Raw genomic sequence first — 23605 nt, forward strand, 5'->3', positions numbered from 1 at the left:
AAGGGCTCATTTTTGCACCCACCCTGTCAAAGAAGGTCAGAAACACTCAAGTATAAAGTCACTGCACTACTGTGGCACAAACAGTTTCTGCGGCTAAAATCAAACAAAGACCAATTAAACTAATCATAACGTTCCAGTGAACACAAGGAAGCTCACCTGGTATTTCTGGACTTCTTTCGTGAATTTTCAAATCTACTCAGTTCTTGGTATTATAATTACCTTGACCAAAATACTGTGAAATTACTGCTCTGATCTACTAATGGCTGAAAAAATCAAGTCGTTGTGGTTTCATGCCAAGGGGCCATAGCAAGGTGGCGCAATGATTTCTGACACAGAAGACAACTTCTAAAAACTCGAAAGGGAAAATTAACGGGATGTGGTTTACATTGCCAAAGACTGTTCATTAATTACCAATTTAATCACTGCTGGAGGCATGACATTACAAAAATCTGGCTGAAAGTTCTAATAGATTATGAAGACCACCTAAGAAGAGTGACCAAGAAATGTACAAAACAATTAATACTGTTTCACTGCTATCAAAGACACTCAGATTATTTTACATCAAGTGAAGCAAAGGAATTAGTAGCTTCACAGTGCCACCACTAGGAACTGTAAATACAATAGCACACAATTAGTAATGCACATGTGACTTTTCGTTTAAGGCATATATCCTTGGGAAAGCAGAACATGATAAGAAGAACAAAAGAAACATTAAAAAATGAAACGAATAAAGATTTAAACTCTACTCTTGTGCATGCTGAGCAATAACAAAATAGGCAATATAAAATACAGCTTTAGTAATGGTGATATTCATCCTGGGATGTTCAACACAGCACTGAACAGCCATACGGAAAATGTCCACAGCCATTAATACTTGCATAAAAGGAGTGTTCCTGATGCTAAGACACCTAGCCCTAGCTTCATGCATTCATAGCAACCTCAAATAAGACTTTTGAGGCTAGGGGTTCATGGCCACATAATAGAAAAGATGCTTGAGGTTTTTTTTCCTCCACAACAATGCTGGTATTTTGTATGACTTTGAAGATATGCTAGCAAGCTAACAATATGTTTTCTAAGAAGTCTAGTAACTATTGTTAGGATAGCAGACTTCAAATCAACTTACATTTAGACATAATAGATAAACTATTATTTAAAATAATACGGAATAAAAACCGCTGCTTTGTATAGAGCTATTTATGCTGAACATAGAAGTACGCCAGCATTCTTCTTATCTAAAATGCAACTATAAAAAGATCAGCTCTACATTCAAAGTGTCTTACTGGTCTGAAATGGATTTTGTACATTAAATCTTTTGGTGATTGTGTTGAAGTAAAAAATGAGGATATATTTTCATTTCAGTGCCCTGGGCATAGACATTCCAGCTCATAAGGAGAATAAAAATTACTAAATAAAATCTGTATGTTATTAAAGGTTTTAGATTTTTTAACTAAAAATTCACTCTGTATGTTATTAAAGGTCTTAGATTTTTAAATAAGTGATAATTGATGTCCTTTCATACAAAATGACAAATGTAAAGTTAACATACTTCTTCCTAACAGTATAACTGATAATATGTGTAATTAGGGAAAATACAAAATTTTAACTTGAACTTAATTTAAAGCTTTGATTCCTAAGAGTCTATTTATTTAACACAGCCAATATTCATAAATATGTAAGTATAATCTTATACATATTTGTATGATGATATATACTTAGAACACATATATATGAAAACTACAGAAAAAGTTACTATTACATATTATCAAAAAATGTTTAGTGTTTTTTACCAATTGAATGGCAAATGCTTCTTTTATTACTTGGAGAAGATCTAGTGATCTTATCTAAATCTGCTACAATTATCAGCATGACAGACTAGTGCCATTTAAATCAATAATTTCCAATCAACATCAAAAGTATGTGGCTGATGTCTCACCCTTCATGGCAATAAAATGCCTGTCAAAGGTTTAATTTGCAAAAGAGCAACTTGCATTCTCTTAGCTTTCTTAAGCCATTTGGATTCGTTTCCAAAGGTGAGTTTAAAAAAAAGTCACTGTGTGGTCACTGGTCTTTGCAGTTAACTAAGAGGTGACCGAACTAAAATCCTTTCCCATGTATACTGTTTTATTTAAAGGATTCAAACATTCCTTCAGGTTTTTAAAGATGGATACCGTAAACCTTCCAGGACTTGCTGCTAACTTGCAGTTTGACCCTGCTACCTGCTATGTGAGAAAAGGCTCCTAAACCAGTTGAGTGTAATGGGTGGGCCATAATGCTAACAGATGAAATGTTAGGAGAAAAACTTCAAGTCTGTTTTATAATAGCATTGTAATTACTTCCTGATAGTTCTTTCTAAAACGCCATCCAGATACCTAACAACTATCTTCAAACCATACTCTTATGCTACATAATTACTGCTTAAACAAAACAAAAACAAACATATTTATAAATTCATTGATCATTATGATTAGACTAATTACACTGAAGTTTCATCCTGATTCTCTTTTTAGATTTTTTTAGATTTTCTACTTATAAAATAGATTTTATTCTGTTAAAAAAGTTATAATTCAACGTATGTAGCATCCTTCTTCTGATATGTTCAAAATGCTTCACTAATACACTAACAAAAATTCCAAGAACTGTGGGTAGCAGGACTATCATCCTTTATTTTGCTTAGTGTATGAATTCTAAACTTAAGCACATCAAATGCAAACATCCCTTTCAGATACCCATACAAGTATATCAGTATTATTAAATGTAATGGTGGGCTTATTAAATGCATTTTTAAAAAAGCAATTATATTCCAATGCAAAATAATTAGCAAAAGCATCTGAAAAAGATTAGCTTTTATTTTTTATTTTTATTTTATTTTATTTTTTTTGAGATGGAGTCTGTTGCCCAGGGTGGAGTGCAGTGGAACAATCTTGGCTCACTGCAACCTCTGCCTCCCGGGTTCAAGCGATTCTTGTGCCTCAGCCTCCTGAGTAGCTGGGACTAGACGCATGCGCTACCATGCCTGGGTAATTTTTTGTATTTTTGGTAGAGATGGGGTTTTGCCATGTTAGCCAGGCTGGTCTCAAACCCCTGACCTCAAGTTATCTGCTCACCTTGGCCTCCCAAAGCATTGGGATTATAGGCGTGGGCCACCGCACGCAGTCTATTTTTATTTTTTTGAGACAGAGTCTTGCTCTGTTGCCCAGGCTAGAATGCAGTGGCGCAATCTCCACTCACTGCAACCTTCGCCTCTCGAGTTCAAGCAATTCTCCTGCCTCAGCCTCCTGAGTAGCTGGGACTATAGGCGTGTGCCGCCATGCCTGACTAATTTTTCCATTTTTGGTAGAGATGGGTTTTGCCATGTTGGTCACGCTGGTCTCAAACTCCTGACCTCAGGTGATCTGTCTGCCTCAGCCTTGCAAAGTGCTGGGATTACAGGCAAGATTAGCTTTTAAAATTCTATTTGTACGTATCTGGGTGAAAAGTGTATGGGGAAATGAGAGTAATAAAGAAAAATAATAAAAAAAGAAATATTTTCTTGAAAAAAATTACATTTTCTTCGTGTCTGTGTTTATATATTATACAATCAAGAAGTCTCTTTTGAATTACATACTGGGTGGACTGCTGAAGCTACCAAACTCCTGAGTTGCACTTAAAAAAATCATTTAAAGTACATGTGGAAAAAAATGAAAAACACAAATATCACACTTAAAACTTATATTAGTAAAATCCAACCTTTGAAAATCTTCATAGAACAAAAGGAACAGGAAGAAAAGAAACATAAAATACAGACCTAGAGCAATGAAATCTGTCTCCTATAGACATAATTTCAGGGAGCAAATGAAACAGGTTAAAGGAGTTTCTAAAGGCACAAAGATACGAATGAATCATATAAACGACTTTCATGAAAAAAACTTGAAAGGCAATAAGTAGTCGTACCAAGTATTCACTAAAATATGCAATGGTAGTCCTGCCAAAAATTTAGAAAAATTAAAAGGTTTATGGTATCTGTGTTTGTGAGTTGTCCTTTAAGGGAAATTACAGCTTAAATCTTTCCCGAGGATAACTTAAGTGGAGTCTGTACATAAGGATCCACCCAATAAGATTACCAAGAGTTGTTTTCAGTGTCTTAGAAACAGCTTTCCAGGCTAGCAGTCTAAAGCTGCACTCATTTTGAAAGAGAATGTTTTGCAGTATTGTGATTCAAGGCAGAACTGAAAGCTGAACTCTAATTAGAGTCCCAGAATACGGGAAAAGCAGGTGTGTGTAAGGATTTGGCATACACACATCATAACAACAAAGAAAGGTATCATAATGTACAATTCGAGAATAGCAAGAAAAGAATGATATAAGCTTAAGTCCCCAAGTGGCAAAAGTAATCTTATCTGTAACTGACTTCAGACAAGGAAACACTAACTTCCTCTGCTCAATTCTGTTTTAAAGACCTTCAGAAAAACACTTATTTTTCCTGTTTACAAACCTACTAAGAAGCTCCTTATAGCAAAGTTTTCATATTTAAACTCATTTTTATTAGTTGACACTCAGAGGATATGAAAAATAGCCTGTCACTATTCCCTTCATTTATTCATTCAACAAACATTTACTAAATACTATTACTTGATGCTGGGGATACAAGGTCCTTGGACTTTGAAATAGTTCACAGTTGAATGAGAGAAAGAGATTCGTAATTAGATAATTATATTGGGATGAATGCATGCTATGGTAGAGAATAATAGAAAAAGATATAGGAAAGAGAATTAACTTCACTGCAAGGAGCCATGAGGAGAGTGTTTATCGAAGTGCTATTTCAGTTTCAGTGCTAGTTCAGTAGAAATTAATAAGGGAAGACGGGTATTTCAATGCAACAACAGCAAATGCTTGACACAAGAATGAAAGAGTATGGCACATTTTACACACAGTAAGTAACTTATAACTGGACTGTAGAATGAAAAAAATGAGAGACAGGTAAGAGATGAGGCCGTAAAGGGAGGGGACAGGATTTGCAAGGACATGAGGCCATGCTGAGTAGTTGGGAAGTTTATTCTCTTAGGTAAGTGGGGCTACCAGATGGATTTTGAGGCTTCATACAGTCAAATGATCACTTAAGCTATTTCCCAGTTATCTCTTCTTTACCTTTTGTAAGCCTTTCTTTCTTATAAGTAGACCTTTGTTTTCAATACTTTAACCCTTTTCTGAATCTCCTGTAAATTCTCACTTTCTCTCAGCCCAGAACTAAATACAAAAGTCTCACAAGTAGCTAACTGTACTGAGTACATGGACATTGTCCCATGACTACATGTTTCTATTTAAGTCCTATAATAGCAATTATTACAATAGCTCTTCTCATTATTTTTGGTATTCACCAGAAGGACTTAGTTTAGGTGTATAGAAACAAAGTACAGAGGAATAAAATAAAGAAACTGCTAAAGAAGTTTTAAACCAGTGGTCCTTTAAGTAATAAATAATAACTCCTATAACTCAATAGCCACCCCCCATCCCTCAAAACAAACTGTTAACCTGATTAAAAAGTGGGCTAAGGATTTGAATAGACATTTCTTCAAAGAAGACATAAAAATGGACAACAGATACAGGTACATGAAAAGATGTTCAATGTCACTAGTCATCAGGAAAATGCAAATCAAGATCACAATGAGATACCACTCCATGCTTGTTAGAATGGCTATTATCTAAAAAACAAAAGTGGCAAGTGTTGGTGAGAATGTGGAGAAAGTGGAATCCTTGCACATCGTTGGTGGTAATATAAAACAGTGCAATTGTTATGGCAAAACAGTATGAAGGTACCTCAAAAAATTAAAAACAGAACTACCATATATCCAGCAATTCCGCTTCGGGGTACTTATCCGAAAAAGCTGAAATCAAGATCTTGAAGTGATTTTTAGCACTCCTATGTTCACTGCAGCATTGTTCACAATAGCCAAGATGTGAAAACCACCTAAATGTCTACTGACAGATAAATGGATAAAAATAATGTGGTATATATATATACAGTGGAATACCACTCAGCTTTAAAAAAGCAGGAAATCCTGTCACATTCTACAACATAGATAAGCTTCTATGACATTATGCTAAGTGAAATAAGCCAGTTATAGAAAGACAAATACTGCATGATTCCACTTATATAAAGTATCTAAAATAGTCGGATTCATGGAATCAAGCAGTGAAATAGTGGCAGACAGGGACTGGAGGGGAGGGGGAAATGGGCAGTTACTAATCTACAGGAATAAAGTTTCATCTAAGCAACATGAATAAGTAATGAAGATCTGCAATAAAACATTGTATCCACTCAAATTTTTTTTTAAAAAGTAGCTCTCATGTTAACTGTTCTTACCGCAATAAAATGTTTAAAAAATCGAGTCTTCTAATCTATGAACGTAATACGCCCATTTATTTATTCTTTTATATCTTTCAGAATGTTTTAGTTTTCTGCCTAAAGGTTTTGTATATTTCTTGTTAGCTTTATTCTTAGCATACTATGTATTTTTAATGTTCCCGTAAATATTTTAAAACTTTTTGTTTGCAATAAATAATTTAAAAAGATAAACTTTAAGATATAATTTACATCTAGTAATATGCCACCATTTTAAATTTGATGTTTTAACGAATGTACACACCTGTGTAATCAGACACAATAAAGCTATAAACATTTTCCATCCCTCTAGGACGTTTGCTCATGATATCCCACCTACCCTGGCATCAGGCAACCACCAATTGGCTTTCTGTCATGCTACATTAGTTTTGCCTGTTGTAGAATTTCACGTGAATGTAATTATATATGTCCTTTTTTGTGTTCTCAGCATAATATATCCAAGATTCATTTACATTATTGTGCATCTCAGGGTTCTGTTCCTTTGTATTGCTGGCGTAATATTATATTGTATGGCTATATCAGGATGTGTTTATTCACTTGTCTGGTGATGGACATTTAAATTTTGCCCTGTTTCTGGGTACTACAAACAAAACTGCTCTGAAATTTTGTGTAAAAGTCTGAATAACCATGTGTTTTTAGTTTTTTTTGGTTATATACCTTAAAATGGAATTGCTGGGGTCATGTAAGTGTATGTTTAGCTTCATAAGCAATGGCCTGTTTTTCAAGATGGTTGTACCATTTCACATTCCTACTGGCAAAATGTGAGAGTTCTAGTTGCTCCAGATTCCTCCCACACTTGTTACTGTCAGTCTTTTAAATTTTAGCCATTATCATAGTGGTATCTCACTGTGACTTTCAGTTTCATATGCTTGATAACTAATGATACTAAAGATATTTCTAATATGCTTGTTGGCCATTTGTATATCTTATTGAAATAGAATTTATTTTCAAATATTAACTTTATGTCCAGTAATCTTGTAATTTTGGGAGAATTTTCTATGTACAAATCATACTTCTGGTGAATAATGGTAATTTTATTGGTCTCTTTTCATATGTTATGCCTTTTTATTTCTTTTTCTTGTCTTAGGTTCCCCATTATGATATTGAACAGAAGTGGTAGTGGAATTTCCTGTCTTTTAATCTGTTACAAATGGAAAGCCTTCAATATTTCACAATTAAGTATGTTTGCTATAGGCTTTTTATGCATACATTTTAGTGGATTAATAAAATAATAAAGTTCCTTTCTATCCCTTGAGGCTAAGAAATGTGGTTCTTCTCTCTCTATGGATCATGAATGGATGTTGGTATTTTTCCAACCTTTTTCTATATCTGCTTGATTTTTCTTTATTCTGTTAATGTTGTCAATTACATTGCTTGAGTTTTGAAAAATTAAACAATCTTGCATTCCTAGAATAAATCCAAATTGACCATGGTATGTTAACTTTTTAAAACACTTCTGGGTTGAATTTGTTAATATTTTCTATAGGATTTTTACATCTATGTTCATAACTGAAATTTCCCACTAATTTTCCTTTGTTACAATAAACTTAGAGTGATTTTGTTATAAAGAAAAGCTAGATCATAAGAATGCCACATATTTATGGCTTATTCCACTGGGACACTTGTTCTTGGAAGTCAGCCACCATGCTATGAGGAAGCCCACACTAGAGAAGTAAAGAGACCATATGGAGAGGCCACATGTAGGTGTTCCAACTGACAGTCTGGCAGAGGTCTTATTAGCTGAAAGCCAGCCCCAGACGTCATGGAACATAAACAAGCCACTACCTCTGTGTCCTATCTGAATTCTTAACTCACAGAATCTATTAACCTAATCAGATGGTTGTTTTTTGCCAGTAAGTTTTGCAGTGTGTGTCTGTGTGTGTGTGTGTGTGTGTGTGTGTGTGTGTGTGTGTTTCTGTAAGTAGAGATGGGGTGTCACTATTGCCTAGGCTGGTCTCAAACTCCTGGACTCAAGTGATCCTCCCACCTCAGCCTCTCAAAGTGTTGGGTATGGGCGTGAGTCACCGTGCCTAGCCCTGCAGTGGTTTTTAATGCAACAATAGATAACTTGAAAGAGGAAGTGTGGGAAAATATCTTGGGACTGTTCAAAGCACAGTCTCATAAGCAATAGGGTACTTCTTTGGGTAAACGTGAAACAAATGCAACAAGGTGACCAACCTGGCATGTAGCTACCTAGCTATATGGCACAGAGCTGCTCTTTCTGGGAAAAACAACTGCTAACACATGATGGTGCTATGGTGAGACTGTCAGTTTTCTGATTCATGAAGATGTTTGTGTCCTCCTAAATTTTAAGGGCTCCTATTATTATACGTTCATTATTATCTGTGAAGCACTACACAAAAATATGTACAAAAATGTGGTTTAATAAAAAGATGGCAGTATATGATAGGAAAGTGGCCTGACTCTGGAATCTAATAAGGCTCAGGTTCAAATCCTGGATTCACCGTTTACTGATTCTGTGACTTTGTACAAGTTACCTTGCCTATTGGCCTCAGTCTCCGTGGTGTTAAGTAAAATAAAAATTATTGCTCCTGAAATACTTAGTAGGTATTCAGTAATAATAGACATCATTATTATATTCTAACATTTCCAATAAAATTAACCTCCATTGACAAAATACAATCTTAGAGTACAACTACAGTTATAAAACTGTTTTTTGTTTATAAAAACAAAAAACAGATTATTCATATATATGTGGAAATTATATTCCCAGATCTTACTTTTCCTCATCACTAACACTGCTTTGTAGGAATAATGACCAAATGGTCCTACAAGTATGAATTTATCTTTATCAGTTCAGAAAGCGCACTAAGTATTTGCAATGTACAGTCTGTAGAAAAATAACATAGCAAAAATACAAGCAAATTACTTCCCTCCTCCCCATGATTACAATGAACAACTTATGGTCTTTTTTAACCAATGCTCCTCACATCACTTAGCTGCCTGTTGCAGAATGGGGTGGCTGCGTTGGTACTGTGCTTATTCCCCGCCTTTAGGGCTGCATCTCTTCTTGCTTGCTCAAGCAGAACTCTTGCTCTTTCCTTAAGTTCTTCTTGTCTAGATAACATTCGATGCTTAAAAGCAAAGATACAGAATTAGAAGCCAAAAAAAGAACTGGTAATCTACATTTGTAAACTAATGAAAGGTTAGACAATCTGCTGAAATAATAGAGATTATGAATAAGATTGTAGCTTCATGAGATTACCTATAGAGAATGTTAATGTTGACTAGAAACCATGGAATGAATATATAAATCTTGATATGAGGGAAATACATCTTTACTGTCTAAAACTGGATTAAATTTAGTTATAATTTTATTAGAACATATTCTCGTTAGGTATAAGGCTAATATATATTCTATATATTCTATTTGCTCATAAACACAGTATAATCTGACAAAGACTTTTTTTAAGTTCAGAGTTTTATTTTCAGTCTTAAAGAATTGATAACATGTCTCTCAAATTTGAACGTTGATAAATATTAAATATCTGTGGCAATAATCCTTTAAATTCTTAAGAATGTTTATAGAAAATTCAAAGTTATTATATTTCATTAAAAAAAAGTAAAACTAGTCTTCTCCATTGCTCACTATCCTTATAACAAAACAACTGAAAATATTATAATTGAAAAAGTATTCTCCTGGATTAATCTGTAATTTTACAATATAATTTTGGAGAACAACAGATATCGTCCATCAACAGAGATCAGTTCTTAAATACATTAACCAAACGCACAAATATTCATACTCCTTATAGTCCAAATTCCTTTTTTTCCTACTAAGTAACCAACTTCTGGCTTTAGATGTCTATTACTATTATCTGACACTTATTTTCTTTTACTTCCCTCTCATTGCATAGTTTTGGTTCAATCATAAGTATCATTGCCAAGGAAAATAAAATAAGTATAGCTATTACTTTATTTCATATTATGTGAAACTATCTTTTTAAAGATTAGTTCAGCATTTTGGGTTTCTTTGTGGTCTTTATATTTTACTGTAACTATTTTTAAAGCTTTTTTTCTATAATCTTAAAGAAGAAAAGATTTTTCTTAAAGTGTACAATTCAGTGCTTTTTAGTATTTCATAAGGTTATGAACTATCACCACTACCTAATTCCAGGATATTTTCATCACCCAAGATTTTTAAGAGGATTAAACAAAAATTCTTAATAGATACAAATAAAATGTATAAGTGATAATGATAAGTCTAAGTTCATGTTGAATAGGACACAATAGAATTTAGTTACAATATCAACAGTGTCTCAAAAACAGACAAAATTAATTAAATGAACACTGAATTTTCAGTCAAGACATCAGGCTGTCAATCCCTCTTCCACTAATAATAAGCAATGTAACATTGAGCAGGTCAGTTAAAAACGTACTGCATTCCATTACATGATGTGGAGTCAGACAGACCTGGGTTCAAATATCAGTTCCACCACTTAATTATGGGCACGTTAATTTATCTAAGCCTCAGTTTCCTCGTTTATAAAATAAGGATAGAAATAGACCAACTCTCAGAAGGACAGGGCAAAGATTAAATAATAGCATAATGTACTGAGCACTGGCGCATGACAAGCACTGAATAAACGTTAAGTATTTGTTTTAATCCCTCGATTTCTTAATCTTTGAAATGAGGGATCATCTTTAAGATTCCACTAGCTCCGAATTCTGTGATTTTATAGTCTTTTGGTGATTCCAACCAGCTACAAAGACAGTGAAAAAATGTTTTGGTCTTAAGAACAAAATCAAATCACCAGAAGACTATAAAATCACTAATTGTGTTTAAGAGCACATAAACACAATTTTAAAAAAAATTTTCCTGGCTAGAAATGCAATTCACTACAGAGATTTCAGAAAATAAATACAAGTTAAAAAGAAGATAAATAAAAATTAGTAGTAGTCCTGGTACCCAGAGATAATAACTGTAGAATCATGCTTTTTTTTTTTTTTTTTCCTTCACTTATTGTATTTTGAGCATTTTCTTATGGTCTTAAATATTTTTTTAAACATAATTTTAAAATTATTTTATCATTTTACTTTTTTGAGACAGGGTCTCGCTCTGTCACCCAGGCTGGAGTCCAATGGCACAATCACGGCTTACTGCAGCCTTGACCTCTCAGGCTCAAGCAATCCTCTCACTTCAACCTCCCAAAGTACTGGGATTACAGGTAAGCCACCATGCCCAGCCTAAAACATGATTTTTAATTGGCTACCTAACATTACATTGTATAGACACATCATACGTTAGTTAATTTGTCTTATTTTGTTGAACATTTAGGTTGCACACAATTTTTTACTATCATAAATAATGCTTTTATGAATATCTTTAGAGGTACATTTTTATTATACAATTCTTTTTTTTCTTTTTTTTTCTGAGATGGAGTTTCGCTCTTGTTGCCCAGGCCGGAGTACAACGGCGCCAGCTCGGCTCACCACAACCTCCGCCTCCCGGGTTCAAGCAATTCTCCTGCCTCAGCCTCCCAAGTAGCTAGGATTACAGGCATGTGCCACCACCCCAGCTACTTTTGTATTTTTAGTAGAGACGGGGTTTCTCCATGTTAGTCAGGCTGGTCTCGAACTGACCTCAGGTGATCCGCCTGCCTCGGCCTCCCAAAGTGCTGGGATTACAGGCATGAGCCACGGCGCCCAGCTATATTATACAATTCTAATTATTTCCTTAGGAAAAATTCCTGAAAGTAGGATCTAATGAGATAAAGATTTTTAAGGAATTTGATGCACATTGTTAAATTGCCCTTCAGTAATGTTGACCACATTATATTTGGGCTAAAATTATTTTTTAATGCTATTACGATAAGATGTTATATGCATCAAGTGGAGAAGCACAGACTTTGAAGACAAGGTTGCTTTTTAACTCAAACTTTAACATTTATCATATAACCTTAAGTAACTCTGCAAATCCCAGATTTCCCACATATAATATAGAATTTGACTACTTACCTTATGGGTTGTAAAGTTTAAGAGATATGTGTAAGATAGATAACTGTCATCACATGTATTAGGCACCCAAATGGACAACATTATGACTTTGTTAAGTATACAAAGTCATATTAAAGTTACTAAATTTCCTCTAATCCAATGGTTTTAATTGTAAGAATTACTATTATTTTATGAACTACTAAGAATAAACGTTGTCAATTAAACTCTAATATACTATCTATTATAAATAACATATTGATTGAGAAGTTAAAATGTAAGAAGATGTGTATCTGAGAATTGAAATACTGTGTACAAAAGAGAAACAGATTTTTAATTGTCCAAAATTCAGTTGCTATATACAATTTTAAAAGCCTACCAAATGTCAGCACCTATATTACAGTGTTTATTGTTAGACATTACCTTTGCCAATCCAGTATCAATAAAAACCTTTAAACTTACCCTAAGCAAAATTCTGAATAAGTCAATGGCCAAAGAGCAAACATATATGGAGCTATGAATAGACGTTGCTTCTATCATCCAGTACACTTTAATCATCTGAATAGAATCACAGAATGATAGTTTCATAGCTAAAGGGGTTCTTAAAGATTACTTCATTTAACATACATGGAAAATAAGATTGAGAGAGGCTAAATAGCTAGTTAACATGTCATTACTAATTTATTGGGAGAGCCAAAACAAGAATCCAGGCTTACTGATTTGCAGTCCAGGGTATTTTAACATTTTAAGTATCAATCAATTTCTAGTTTTAACTAAACATATTTGCCTTAAAAATCTGATTTTTAAGAAAAATTTGGCCAGGTGCGCTGGCTCACGTCTGTAATCCCAGCACTTTGGGAGAGTGAAGCAGGAGGATTACCTGAGGTCAGGAGTTCGAGACCAGCCTAGCCAATGTGGTGAAATCCCATCTCTACTAAAAATACAAAAATTAACTGGGCATGGTGGTACACACCTGTAGTCTCAGCTACTCGGGAGGTTGAGGCAGGAGAATCACTTGAACCCAGGAGGCGAAGGTTGTAGTGAGGTAAGATCACACCACTGCACTCTAGCCTGGGTGACAGGGCAAGACTCCATCGCCCCGCAAAAAAACAAAATAAAAATCTGTATTGAATATTACAAGTTAGGGTCATCAAGTTCTTGTAATTGTCATTCACTAGATGTTTATTGATTATCTACTATGCGTGGACATTATGCTGTCCTGAAAGCTTTCAGAGAGATTTAGCTACTTAGGACTTTTGATTTGAGGTTTATGATTAGGAGAACAGGGGCTTGCTTTGACAGCTACTATACTTCTTTAATTCTAATATGTAAATTCTTTCTTGACACCTCTGAAACCTTATAAATGGCAGAATCTTACACTCTCTGTCATTCAGGTGGCAGTCAAGACATGGTTGTCTATCTATATATATATTGTTTGATATTTCTGTTGGCATGATGACAATTCCTTGATGTTTCAGTCAACACCACTTGAGGACTATGTGAGAAAGAAACATAACTCCAGATTACTGTCTAAAAATCTTCTGTTGAGACCTTCTGGTAAAGCCAAGACAGTGCTATTATCAATGAGTATACTGACCTGGAAGAAAATCCCAGAGACAGTTGTGGAGAAATGCTATGAATTCAGAGGTTCAGGCCGGACATGGTGGCTCACACCTGTAATCTCAGCACTTTGGGAGGCCGAGGTGGGTGGATCACCTGAGGTCAGGAGTTTGAGACCAGCCTGACCAACATGGAGAAACCCCGTCTCTACTAAAAATACGAAAGTAGCCGGGCGTGGTGGCGCATGCCTGTAATCCCAGCTTCTCGGGAGGCTGAGGCAGGAGAATTGCTCGAACCTGGGAGGCAGAGGTTGCGGTGAGCCAAGATGGTGCCATTGCACTCCAGCTTGGGCAACAAGAGCAAAACTCTGTTTCAAAAAAAAAAAAAATCAGAGGTTCTCCAATTTTTTGGTCTCAAAATCCCCATATATTCTTAAAAATTACTGAGGATCCCAAAAAACTCTTGCTTATATAGATTATATCTATTGACATTTGTCATTTTTGATATTAAAAGTGATACAATTTTAAAATACTTTTTTCATTTAGAAGTAGCCACAATTAACTCATTAGATGTTAACACATTTTAATATAAAATAATTACTTAAAAAACAAAAATTGAGAAGGATGGCATTATTTTACATATTTTATAAATCTCAATATAAAAGCAGCTGAATTCCTATATCTACTTTTATATTCGATCTGTTGAGATATCACAAATCATGTAACTTTCAGAAAATGCCATTATACTCTTGTGAGAGAATGAGTGTTATGAAGGCAAACAATGCCCTAGTATTATTATGAAAATAGCTTTAACTTCGGGTGTTCTCTGAGAGGGACTCGGAGAACTTCAGAGGCCCCCAAATCTGGCTTTGAGAACCATGTACTGTAACAATGCTTTTGATAGCACAGACGATAACTGTGCAGGAAAAAAAAAAGGAATACCAACAACTCTAAATCAAAAAGTGATTCAGAAGAGTTGGATTCTAAATGTGAAAAACTTTTAGGAATACCTTAATCAATTTATTTTGCCTAAAATTTCCTCCTTATGTATACGTAAGAGTGTTAATATGATCAAATTATGCCTAAATAAGTCTAAAAGAGCTCTTTCAATAGATATAAAAATTCTGAGTGATAGGAAAACCACGTATCATAATTTTATTGACAATGTTGTTCTTTTTTGTTGTAGTACATAAAATAATAGTATATCTTATAACTGACTATACCAGAGATACAAGTAAAAACAGTAAATTATTAATATCATCAGTAAGAGAAAGGTTAAAACTGTAAAATATTCCCTTCATGAGGAGAAATTTGGATGCTGCTGGGATATTTAACCACAAATAATGATAGGACTAAATAAACCAATTAAAATATCTAAGGAAAATGCTTAAAATGGAAAATATTTAATTTGGCATTATACATTTTTATAATGATGTTCTTATTAAATGGAATATTGAAACAACTTTGACTTATTTTATAGTAGAATATTGTTTTTATAAGTAATATTTTTATTTGAAAAGTTGACATTCTTTATCCTTCAACTTTTTTTTCATAGTCTTATTACACAATATCCTTCAATGTTGAAATTGGGATTTGTAGGCTTAAAATATTATATCATAAATCTTAAATATAAAGCAGGTATATTTCAGGTTTTTCTTTTCTTGAGACAGGGACTCGCTATGTTACCCAGGCTGGTTTCAAACTCCTAGGCCAAAGCAATCCTCTTTCCTCAGCCTCCCAAATAGTGGGGACTTTGGCGCACACTACTGGATGCCTCAGGAATTTTTACAATAGACATTACACTTCACCTTTAATCATTTGCAACATCTATGAATGCAAAAAGAAACAAAAACAGAGAATAATTACTAAATATAGTATTCAGCATTCTAATTCACTTACCTGGACTATTTTTGATGAATGATCTGCATGATTTAAAGTGGTTCTATCAGCATCTGGATCAGACTCCGTCTGCCTCAGGGAAGCATGTTTTTTCTTTGCAAGGTCTAGATCTCTACTATATGAGTATCCAAGTTTAGAAGTAGGAGATAAACTCGTTTTTTTGATAGGCGATTCTGGATCTGATCTGCATTCTAAGGATCTGGAATTCTCTAATTTTTCTTTCTCCAAGTTACTACTGATGTCTAGAGTTTGAAGCTTTTGTTCATCTGTCTCCTCACAAATAAAGGGTGGAGACATATCCTTCTTCTTATCACTAACATATAAGTCACTCAATTCTAAAGTCTCAGCTTTCAATAGTCTCTTTTTGCCTAACAAAACCTGTGCTTGGGTTGAATCTGTATTGGAACATATTCCAGGGTCATCAGATCCTGAAGTCCTTCCAGAGCTCTGCTGAGACTTCTGGGGTTCTGTGTCACTTTTAGTCCTGCGACAGTAAGGGGAGGCTGTGCTTGGACTAAGGTGATCATCAGGAGTTTGACGCTCACTTTCTGACTCTCCAACCCCACTATCATTAACGAATACAGAGTCATCCTGTGATAAGAAGTCTACTGCTCCGCTGATGGGCTGTTGTAGTTCAGGCTCCCGCTTCAGATCACTAAGCTCTGCATAGAATTTTTCTTGATCAACAGAACTGTTTGTATCTGTTTCGTAGTTTCCAACTTTATATGTGCTTTTACTGCTGTTTTCCTCTATCTGAACAACATTTAGCTCTTGGCCACTGAAATGTGCCCTTATTTGATAGAGATAAGTCATAACAGTCAGTTTATCAGGAATTGCTAATAATACCATATCAGAAGGTTCCAATAATCGGGAAATTCCTATGCTGGCAAATCCATCGTATGCCTTCAAAGGAAGGAAAAACAAAAGATACGTTGAACAGTTCACATAATTCATACATTTTAAAAAGAGCACATTTTTAATTGTTGTTGTTGTTGTTATTGGAGGGTACATGTTATCGACATTATGTCACATGAAAATAACAAATTTCCAAAAGTCACACGTGTAAAAGTGGGGGGAGAGGCAAGAGAAAAAAGTGTAATAAATAAGAATTAAAATATTTTTTCCAATAAAGGAAATAAGCAAAAATGAGAGTTAAATTTTTTAAAACTCTGAGAATGGACTTTTAAGATAAGGAACTAAAGTATAAAGAAACATTAGACTAATCCATATTGAGCTTTATCATTTCTATCAACCTCTCTTTTCCACGGTCATGTAATTGCAGTGATTTGTGAAGAAAAGCACAGCTAGATAAGTCAAAAGAACTAACTACTAGATTACCTGATATAAAATACAAATAAATGCAATTTAAGTGTAGAAACAGAAACATTTTTTAAATGCTCAATTAAGACTGATTTTCATAATGAAAAGAGTGACTTTATTTTAATTCATTCGTTTTGGAAAGAATGAAATGTTCTGAGTACTACAACCTAGTTGAGAATGTAAGGCTGCATTGTATTATTTTTGTTAGTCTTTAAATGACTATGGCACATCAGGTTTTTCTAGTTTTGAATAATCAAAGCTGTTTCTCAATTTACAATTAATTATTACTATCCTGAACTAACCCTTGAAAACAGCATTGTGTTGCTAGGAAGCATTAAAAGTTTGGCTAAAGGTTTAGATATACTCTCAGAGAAAGAAAGAACCCTCTAGATATATTCTTGCTCTGAGATGTAAAATGTTTACTCTTTTTAGGAACCTAGGATCATAATTCAAATTTTTTCTTAAAAGACATGTTAGGAAACTATGTAACAATTCAGAAGGAATCAGTCTTCTGCACTTACTTGTTGAAGTACATTTCTATGTTTGAATTTAATCTTTGTCTCATATTCTTGTAGTTTAACAAACATTAAGGAACAAGTAAGAAAGAAAATGAAAAATAAATTGTGATATTAAAACCTCTTCAATTTTCACCGCACTAGGCTTCATAATATAGGTACCTCAAAATATTTACTAGAGAGAATGACTCAGTTGGTGTGCATGTATAGGCTTGTTTGTTATTTTACAAGTTTTAGGAAAATTGAAGTCATTTTCCTTTTCATGTGTCTTGACAACTTGACTGACAGGCATCAATAGCAGGCCATCAGGGAAAGCACGACAGGCAGTATTCTAAACATTCCCAAATTATCTAAAAACACTGACATATTGGTTAAGATCAGATGTCACAGGAAAATGCCTTTTTTTATTCAGCACTTTTTACAGACCCGGGGAAATGATTAGCTTCCTTGTGGGGAAACTCCTGCTGGTGTTTTGCTTCAGGTAGCAATTCATTTTATATACACTAATTACACTAAAAAAAAAAAATTAAAAACAAACTAGGTTTCTTGTAAGCAAGGTTTACGCTTTATAAAGGACTTTTCTCAAAGCTTAATCTCTTCTGCCCTGGTCAACTACCTACTGTTTTTTACCTGTTTGTGTGGGGTGAAAAAAGAGGTCTTTCTAAGAAAATTATCTTATTCATTCCTACATGTTATTAAATTGGTAAGGAGGAGTTATTGCCAGTTATGTTATGCATCTGTATGAAATTTAAGACACAGGCATTGTTTTCCTATGGTGCTTTAAGTTCATTCAGGGGCACATGGGGTTATTGGGAAGAACTGTGTGAAGCTAGAAGTAATTTGCAGGTAGCAACTCAATGTAGCTATCAGGTAAGAAGCAGCAAATGATGAAAGGAAAGACGATGTAAAAACAATTATTTATTGAATAATACAATGAATAGAATCATCAAAGATAAAGCCTTTCAAAAGCCATGATTGTCTGTACTGGAAGATCTAACTGAAAAAAATTTTTAATGGGATGGTCTTCCGTATGGAGTAATATGTAAATTCAAAGTATGCTTACCATTATTAAGTTAATGAAAAGCTAATGTAAAGAAGTGTGACTTAAGCCTTAATGAAATTCCCCATATTCTTCACACATTTATAACGAGGTAGAATCAACAATATTTTCTTTTCAAAATTTTGAACAGTAAGGTGAAACATCCACTTTAAAAAATGGTTTATTTTATAATGCTCATGTCTGTATTTAAATTGGCTTAGCATTTTGTTCAAATGTAAGAAAATGGAGGTAAAGTACTGCCATACCCAAAGATATAATTTAATTGTAATTAATGAAAAAGAAGCACTTCACTTTAATAGACACAGGCTCTCCAAAATTATACAAGAAATAATTCATGAGAACAATTTACTTTGTAACATGCCCATCTGAAGGGTGATTTCTACAAGAAAACTATACTGATTTTTAAAGATTATCTTTTTTTAGTGGCATATTTCAATAGAAACTGCTCTACGGCCAGCATTATCCATTTGCAAAAAAACAAGCATTTTTGATTGTTTGTTTGTTTTTGGACACAGGGTCTTGCTCTGTCAACCAGGCTGGAGAGCAGTGGCGTGATCCTAGCTCACTGCAGCCTTGGGCTCCTGGGCTCCAGCGATTCTCCCACCTCATCCTCCCAAGTAGCTGGGACTACAGGTGCCTGTCACCATGCTGAGCTAACATTTTCATTTTTTGTAGAGATGGGGTCTTGCTACATTCCCCAGGCTGAAGAAACAAAACCTTTTTGATGGCAATACACATTTTTGGTTTTAAACAGCAATACAAGTGAAAAATTGTTTTGATTTAAAGACTTGTTAACTAAACTTCTATCAAGGTTCCAAGACTTTGTATCACCAGTCATTTTAATTATTTAATTTAAAGTATGTTAAGAACTTTAGACCAGAGGCTATTAACCACTTTGTCTCATGAACCCTTTTGGCAATGGGTCCCTTCTCAGAATAATGTTTTACATGGATAAAACATATAGAATTACAAAAGAAACCAATTATACTGAAAAATACACCTATGAAAGTATTACTCAAAATGAATTTGGGAAGTAGTAATATATGTGCTTTTTATGACTGCACTAATTAATCTGAAGACGTTATAAGCTTAAAAGGTATCTGCAGCAACAACTATAGCATGACATGAAAATTTCGAAAATATCTGTGATTTCTAAAGGTGACAAAGTTTCAGCCATGGCTAACACTATGGTGGTTTATTGCCTAAATTCATAGTTAAAGGAAATGCTAAATTTCAGTTGAGGAATTATGAAAGTAAAATGTATTTTTTCCCTCAACCATGTTCAAGAAAGAACACCCTGATTTCTACCCACAGACCACAGGTTAAGAACTCCTGTTCTAAGACAATAATAAATTTCATCAATTTTTCAGTTGAAGAATTCAATTCAGTAGAAAAAAACATTCAGTGCCCTACTGTGTGCTGAGTTAGGTGCTTCCCTCCTTGCACACAGAACACACATACTGTGTGCTGGGGTAAACAGATAAGTCAGCCTGTGGCCACAGTTAGCTGGTCCAGGGCTCCAGCAACTCAGCCTTACACAGATGCCCTGAAGGCTGAAAGGATCGATATCCCCTTGCCCCATACCAGTTGGGAAGCTCTGATCTCAATACATTGATTAATTATATGGGAAAATATAGTCATGTGTTGCTTAACAATGGGGATATGTGCTGAGAAATGCACTGTCAGGCGATTTTGTTGTTGTGTAAACAGCACAGTGGGTGCTTACACAAACCTAGATGGTACAGCCTACTACATACCTAGGCTATGCAGTATAGCTTATTGCTCCTAAGCTACAAAACTGCACAGCATATTCCTATACTGAATAGTGTAGGTAACTGTAACACAATGGTAAGTATTTGTTCATCTGAACATAGAAAAGGTACAGTAAAAATAAAGTATTATAATCTTACGGTACATCACCATCTACGTGGTCTGTTTTTGACCAAAACGTTGTTACGCAGCGCATAATTGTATACGGTTTACCAGAAAATGAAAAGAACCAAGGTTTATATCTTTTTGCTTCTCAGAACCTAAGTATTCTCTCTTGCTTACCCATTAGGCTCTTCTTCTCATCCCCAACTAACATATTTTTCTAAACTTACATAACAGCTATGGCACAACAGTTTTGGGTGCATTTTTAAAAAGCCAAATCTTAGAATAAAAGCACTATGCTTTAACAAATATTCAACAGTTAAAAAGATAATTTGCATATTATAATATGATGCCAACCTGGCACTTACAGTCTTTAAAAGTTTATGATAAACCAGAGTAAACCATGTATCCTAATGTACTGCAGTAAGCAGACAACACTCTGTGAGTTGTAGTTATGACCTCGTAAAACTGCCTCACTTTCTCCAAATTAATACTTTCAGAGAAGCCAAAATGGAAACTACGTATTTTTCTTGCACATCAATTCTTACCTTTTTGTTGTTCTCTTTAATATCTTGAGGATTCAGAGACTTGTAGTCACTGAGGGAGAAAATAGCACAGTGGGTACATATAGTATTTGATAAAAACAGCTGATCTTAAAACAAACTGAATCTAAAAATTTGACATTCAATAATACTAAAGAGTAACTAGCAATTTCACAGCAATTCAATCAACAAAACTAATAGTGTGGAAAATTAAGGAAATAAATAAATAAATGAATAAAAATAGTGATTACACGTTTCACTGCCTGAAGCTTTCCATCTAAAAGAGAGGTTAAGGCAGGGGACCAAAGACTAGCCTTGACAACCAAATTTACCATGAGGTAATCCCTTGTTGTCAATATAAAGAATTACCGGCTTATTTATCTCATCTCATTTTAACACTAACACAATTTTCATAATAATTTGAAGTCAGTTCTTTGAGATTAAGGAGAAAAACCATTTTCTTTTTTTTTTTTTTTTTGAGACAGAGTTTTGCTCTTGTTGCCCAGGCTGGAGTGCGATGGCACGATCTTGGCTCACCGAAACCTCCGCCTCCCGGGTTCAAGAGATTCTCCTGCCTCAGCCTCCCGAGTAGCTGGGATTACAGGCATGCACCACCACACCTGGCTAATTTTGTATTTTTAGTAGAGACAGGGTTTCTCCATGTCAGTCAGGCTGGTCTCGAACTCCTGACCTCAGGTGATCCCCCCGCCTTGGCCTCTCAAAGTGCTAATATTACAGGTATGAGCCACCACGCCCAGCCACCATTTTCTTTAAAAAGAGAAAAGATTGTCTTTAGGTATGAAAAAGGAAAAGCTTTCTGACATACATCTCTCAAAAGCAAGAGGTGGGGGTAATAAAATAAATACAAATTATTTCAGGACATGTGCTAAGAAATTATTTTATGTTCTTTTAAAAAATGTCTATTATGTACAAAATATTCATAGGGAATGGAAAATGTTTCTACTTACATTAAATCTGGTCTAAAGTGGTGTAATATTGCACAAAAAGATAAACCATTTCTCCACGATGTAGTAAAATTGGTGATTTTTACTCCTCGATAGTTCTTTGTAACTTCTTTACACCATACAAGCAAAGACTGACTAGCATTTGGCTTTCGCCCCAAAACAGGACTTGGTATAGGGCTTGGCTAAAAAAAAATGAAAAGAGGAAGACATTAAAAGAATTTAATGGAAGATGAAAATCAACATTAATTGACCTAATCAGATCATTTGAACACTTTGATGTCAGTTTAGATCCTTCACAACTGTAAATTCACGACAACTGCAACCTTCAAGAGGGAGACATAAATCTTAAATTATCTCCAGTTTTAGCCCTTGGCATTTGCCTGACAAGGATGTAGATACGCAAGATTTTAAACTTATACATAAGAACAGGCCAGGAGCTTTACTGATGGAAACATCATGTTAAAGTTTTGAAATATTTAAGGCTAAATACCTTTGTAACTCGCACACCCTTAAAATTTCCCCCAAATGCAATCATGTACAAATATGGTTCCTTTTTGACTAGGTTAAAAACAATGTATTTCAAGGTCCAAATGTAACACAAATTTCTAGTAGTGGAGAGATTAAAATTATCATTAGTTTTAAAAATACATTACTCATATATGCATTTTAAGTAAACAGCACAATGATAACCATATTCAAACATGCTTCTTATATAAATTTATTGATGGCAAAACAGTTTTAGAGTTATTAGCAACAGGTGTTGGTGGCAACAGCACACAACAGTATGTATTTTGGATATGCTCAAAATATTTTCTAATTATCACTGAGAGCTACTTTTGAATACTAGGTGAGTTAGTAGTGTGTGTGTTTTAAATCATAAGTATATACTTTTACCCTTGTTCATATACTTAAAACATCAATAATAACAACAAACTTAAGACTATATAATAACAATTTTATTCTAAACTTTTATTATTATTAAAACCATGTCATTTTCTTTTACTGAAAAACAACTGCATTTTGTGATGGTAACCTTATAGGCTAGTACAATTGGAAACTACAAAGCAAACTGTTAAATGTTTCTGGACTTTAAATCTTGCTATTAATTAGAAGTGCTAGCTATTATAAGAAAACTTACATATTAAATAGAGGTCCTCTAAAGTAAAATGAAAAGAGAACAAGTATTTACTCCTAATATCATTTAAGTTTAAAAAGCAAAGCATTCTTACTACACTGCTTACTTAAGAAAGATCAATGATGCCCCCACTTGACAAAAGCATGTTAGTACCAAACAATTAAAATCATCAACCCCACATAATTATGATTTATGCATTCACTGCTTCTGTGAGAAGACTACTATGAAACACCACTACAATAACTTCCCATTTTTTATTAACTGTCAGATTAACAAAATAAGTAAACAACCATAAATCTAGCAAAGTACTGTTCCTTAAATGATCATCTCTAAGAAGTCAATGCTGAAAAGGTCACAGGTCATAAAAATCAACAGTTTGGATCAATTCTACTTAATATAATGAA

General features: G+C 34.2%; 1 protein-coding gene across 2 annotated transcripts in view; it reads right to left on the reverse strand.

Moving 5' to 3' along the window:
* The window catches only part of EHBP1 (EH domain binding protein 1), a 326557-nt gene that overhangs the window by 79720 nt on the left and 223232 nt on the right, over positions 1–23605 (reverse strand). For both annotated transcript variants that reach the window (XM_011987305.1, XM_011987303.1), the window contains 4 exons: positions 22070–22248; positions 21108–21156; positions 15793–16695; positions 9331–9474 (listed from right to left, as the gene is read on the reverse strand). In XM_011987305.1, coding sequence (XP_011842695.1) covers positions 9331–9474; positions 15793–16695; positions 21108–21156; positions 22070–22248 — 1275 coding nt within the window. The remainder of the gene's footprint in view (positions 1–9330; positions 9475–15792; positions 16696–21107; positions 21157–22069; positions 22249–23605) is intronic.

Source organism: Mandrillus leucophaeus, unplaced genomic scaffold, assembly GCF_000951045.1.
Source record: "Mandrillus leucophaeus isolate KB7577 unplaced genomic scaffold, Mleu.le_1.0 Scaffold307, whole genome shotgun sequence".
Taxonomy (NCBI): domain Eukaryota; kingdom Metazoa; phylum Chordata; class Mammalia; order Primates; family Cercopithecidae; genus Mandrillus; species Mandrillus leucophaeus.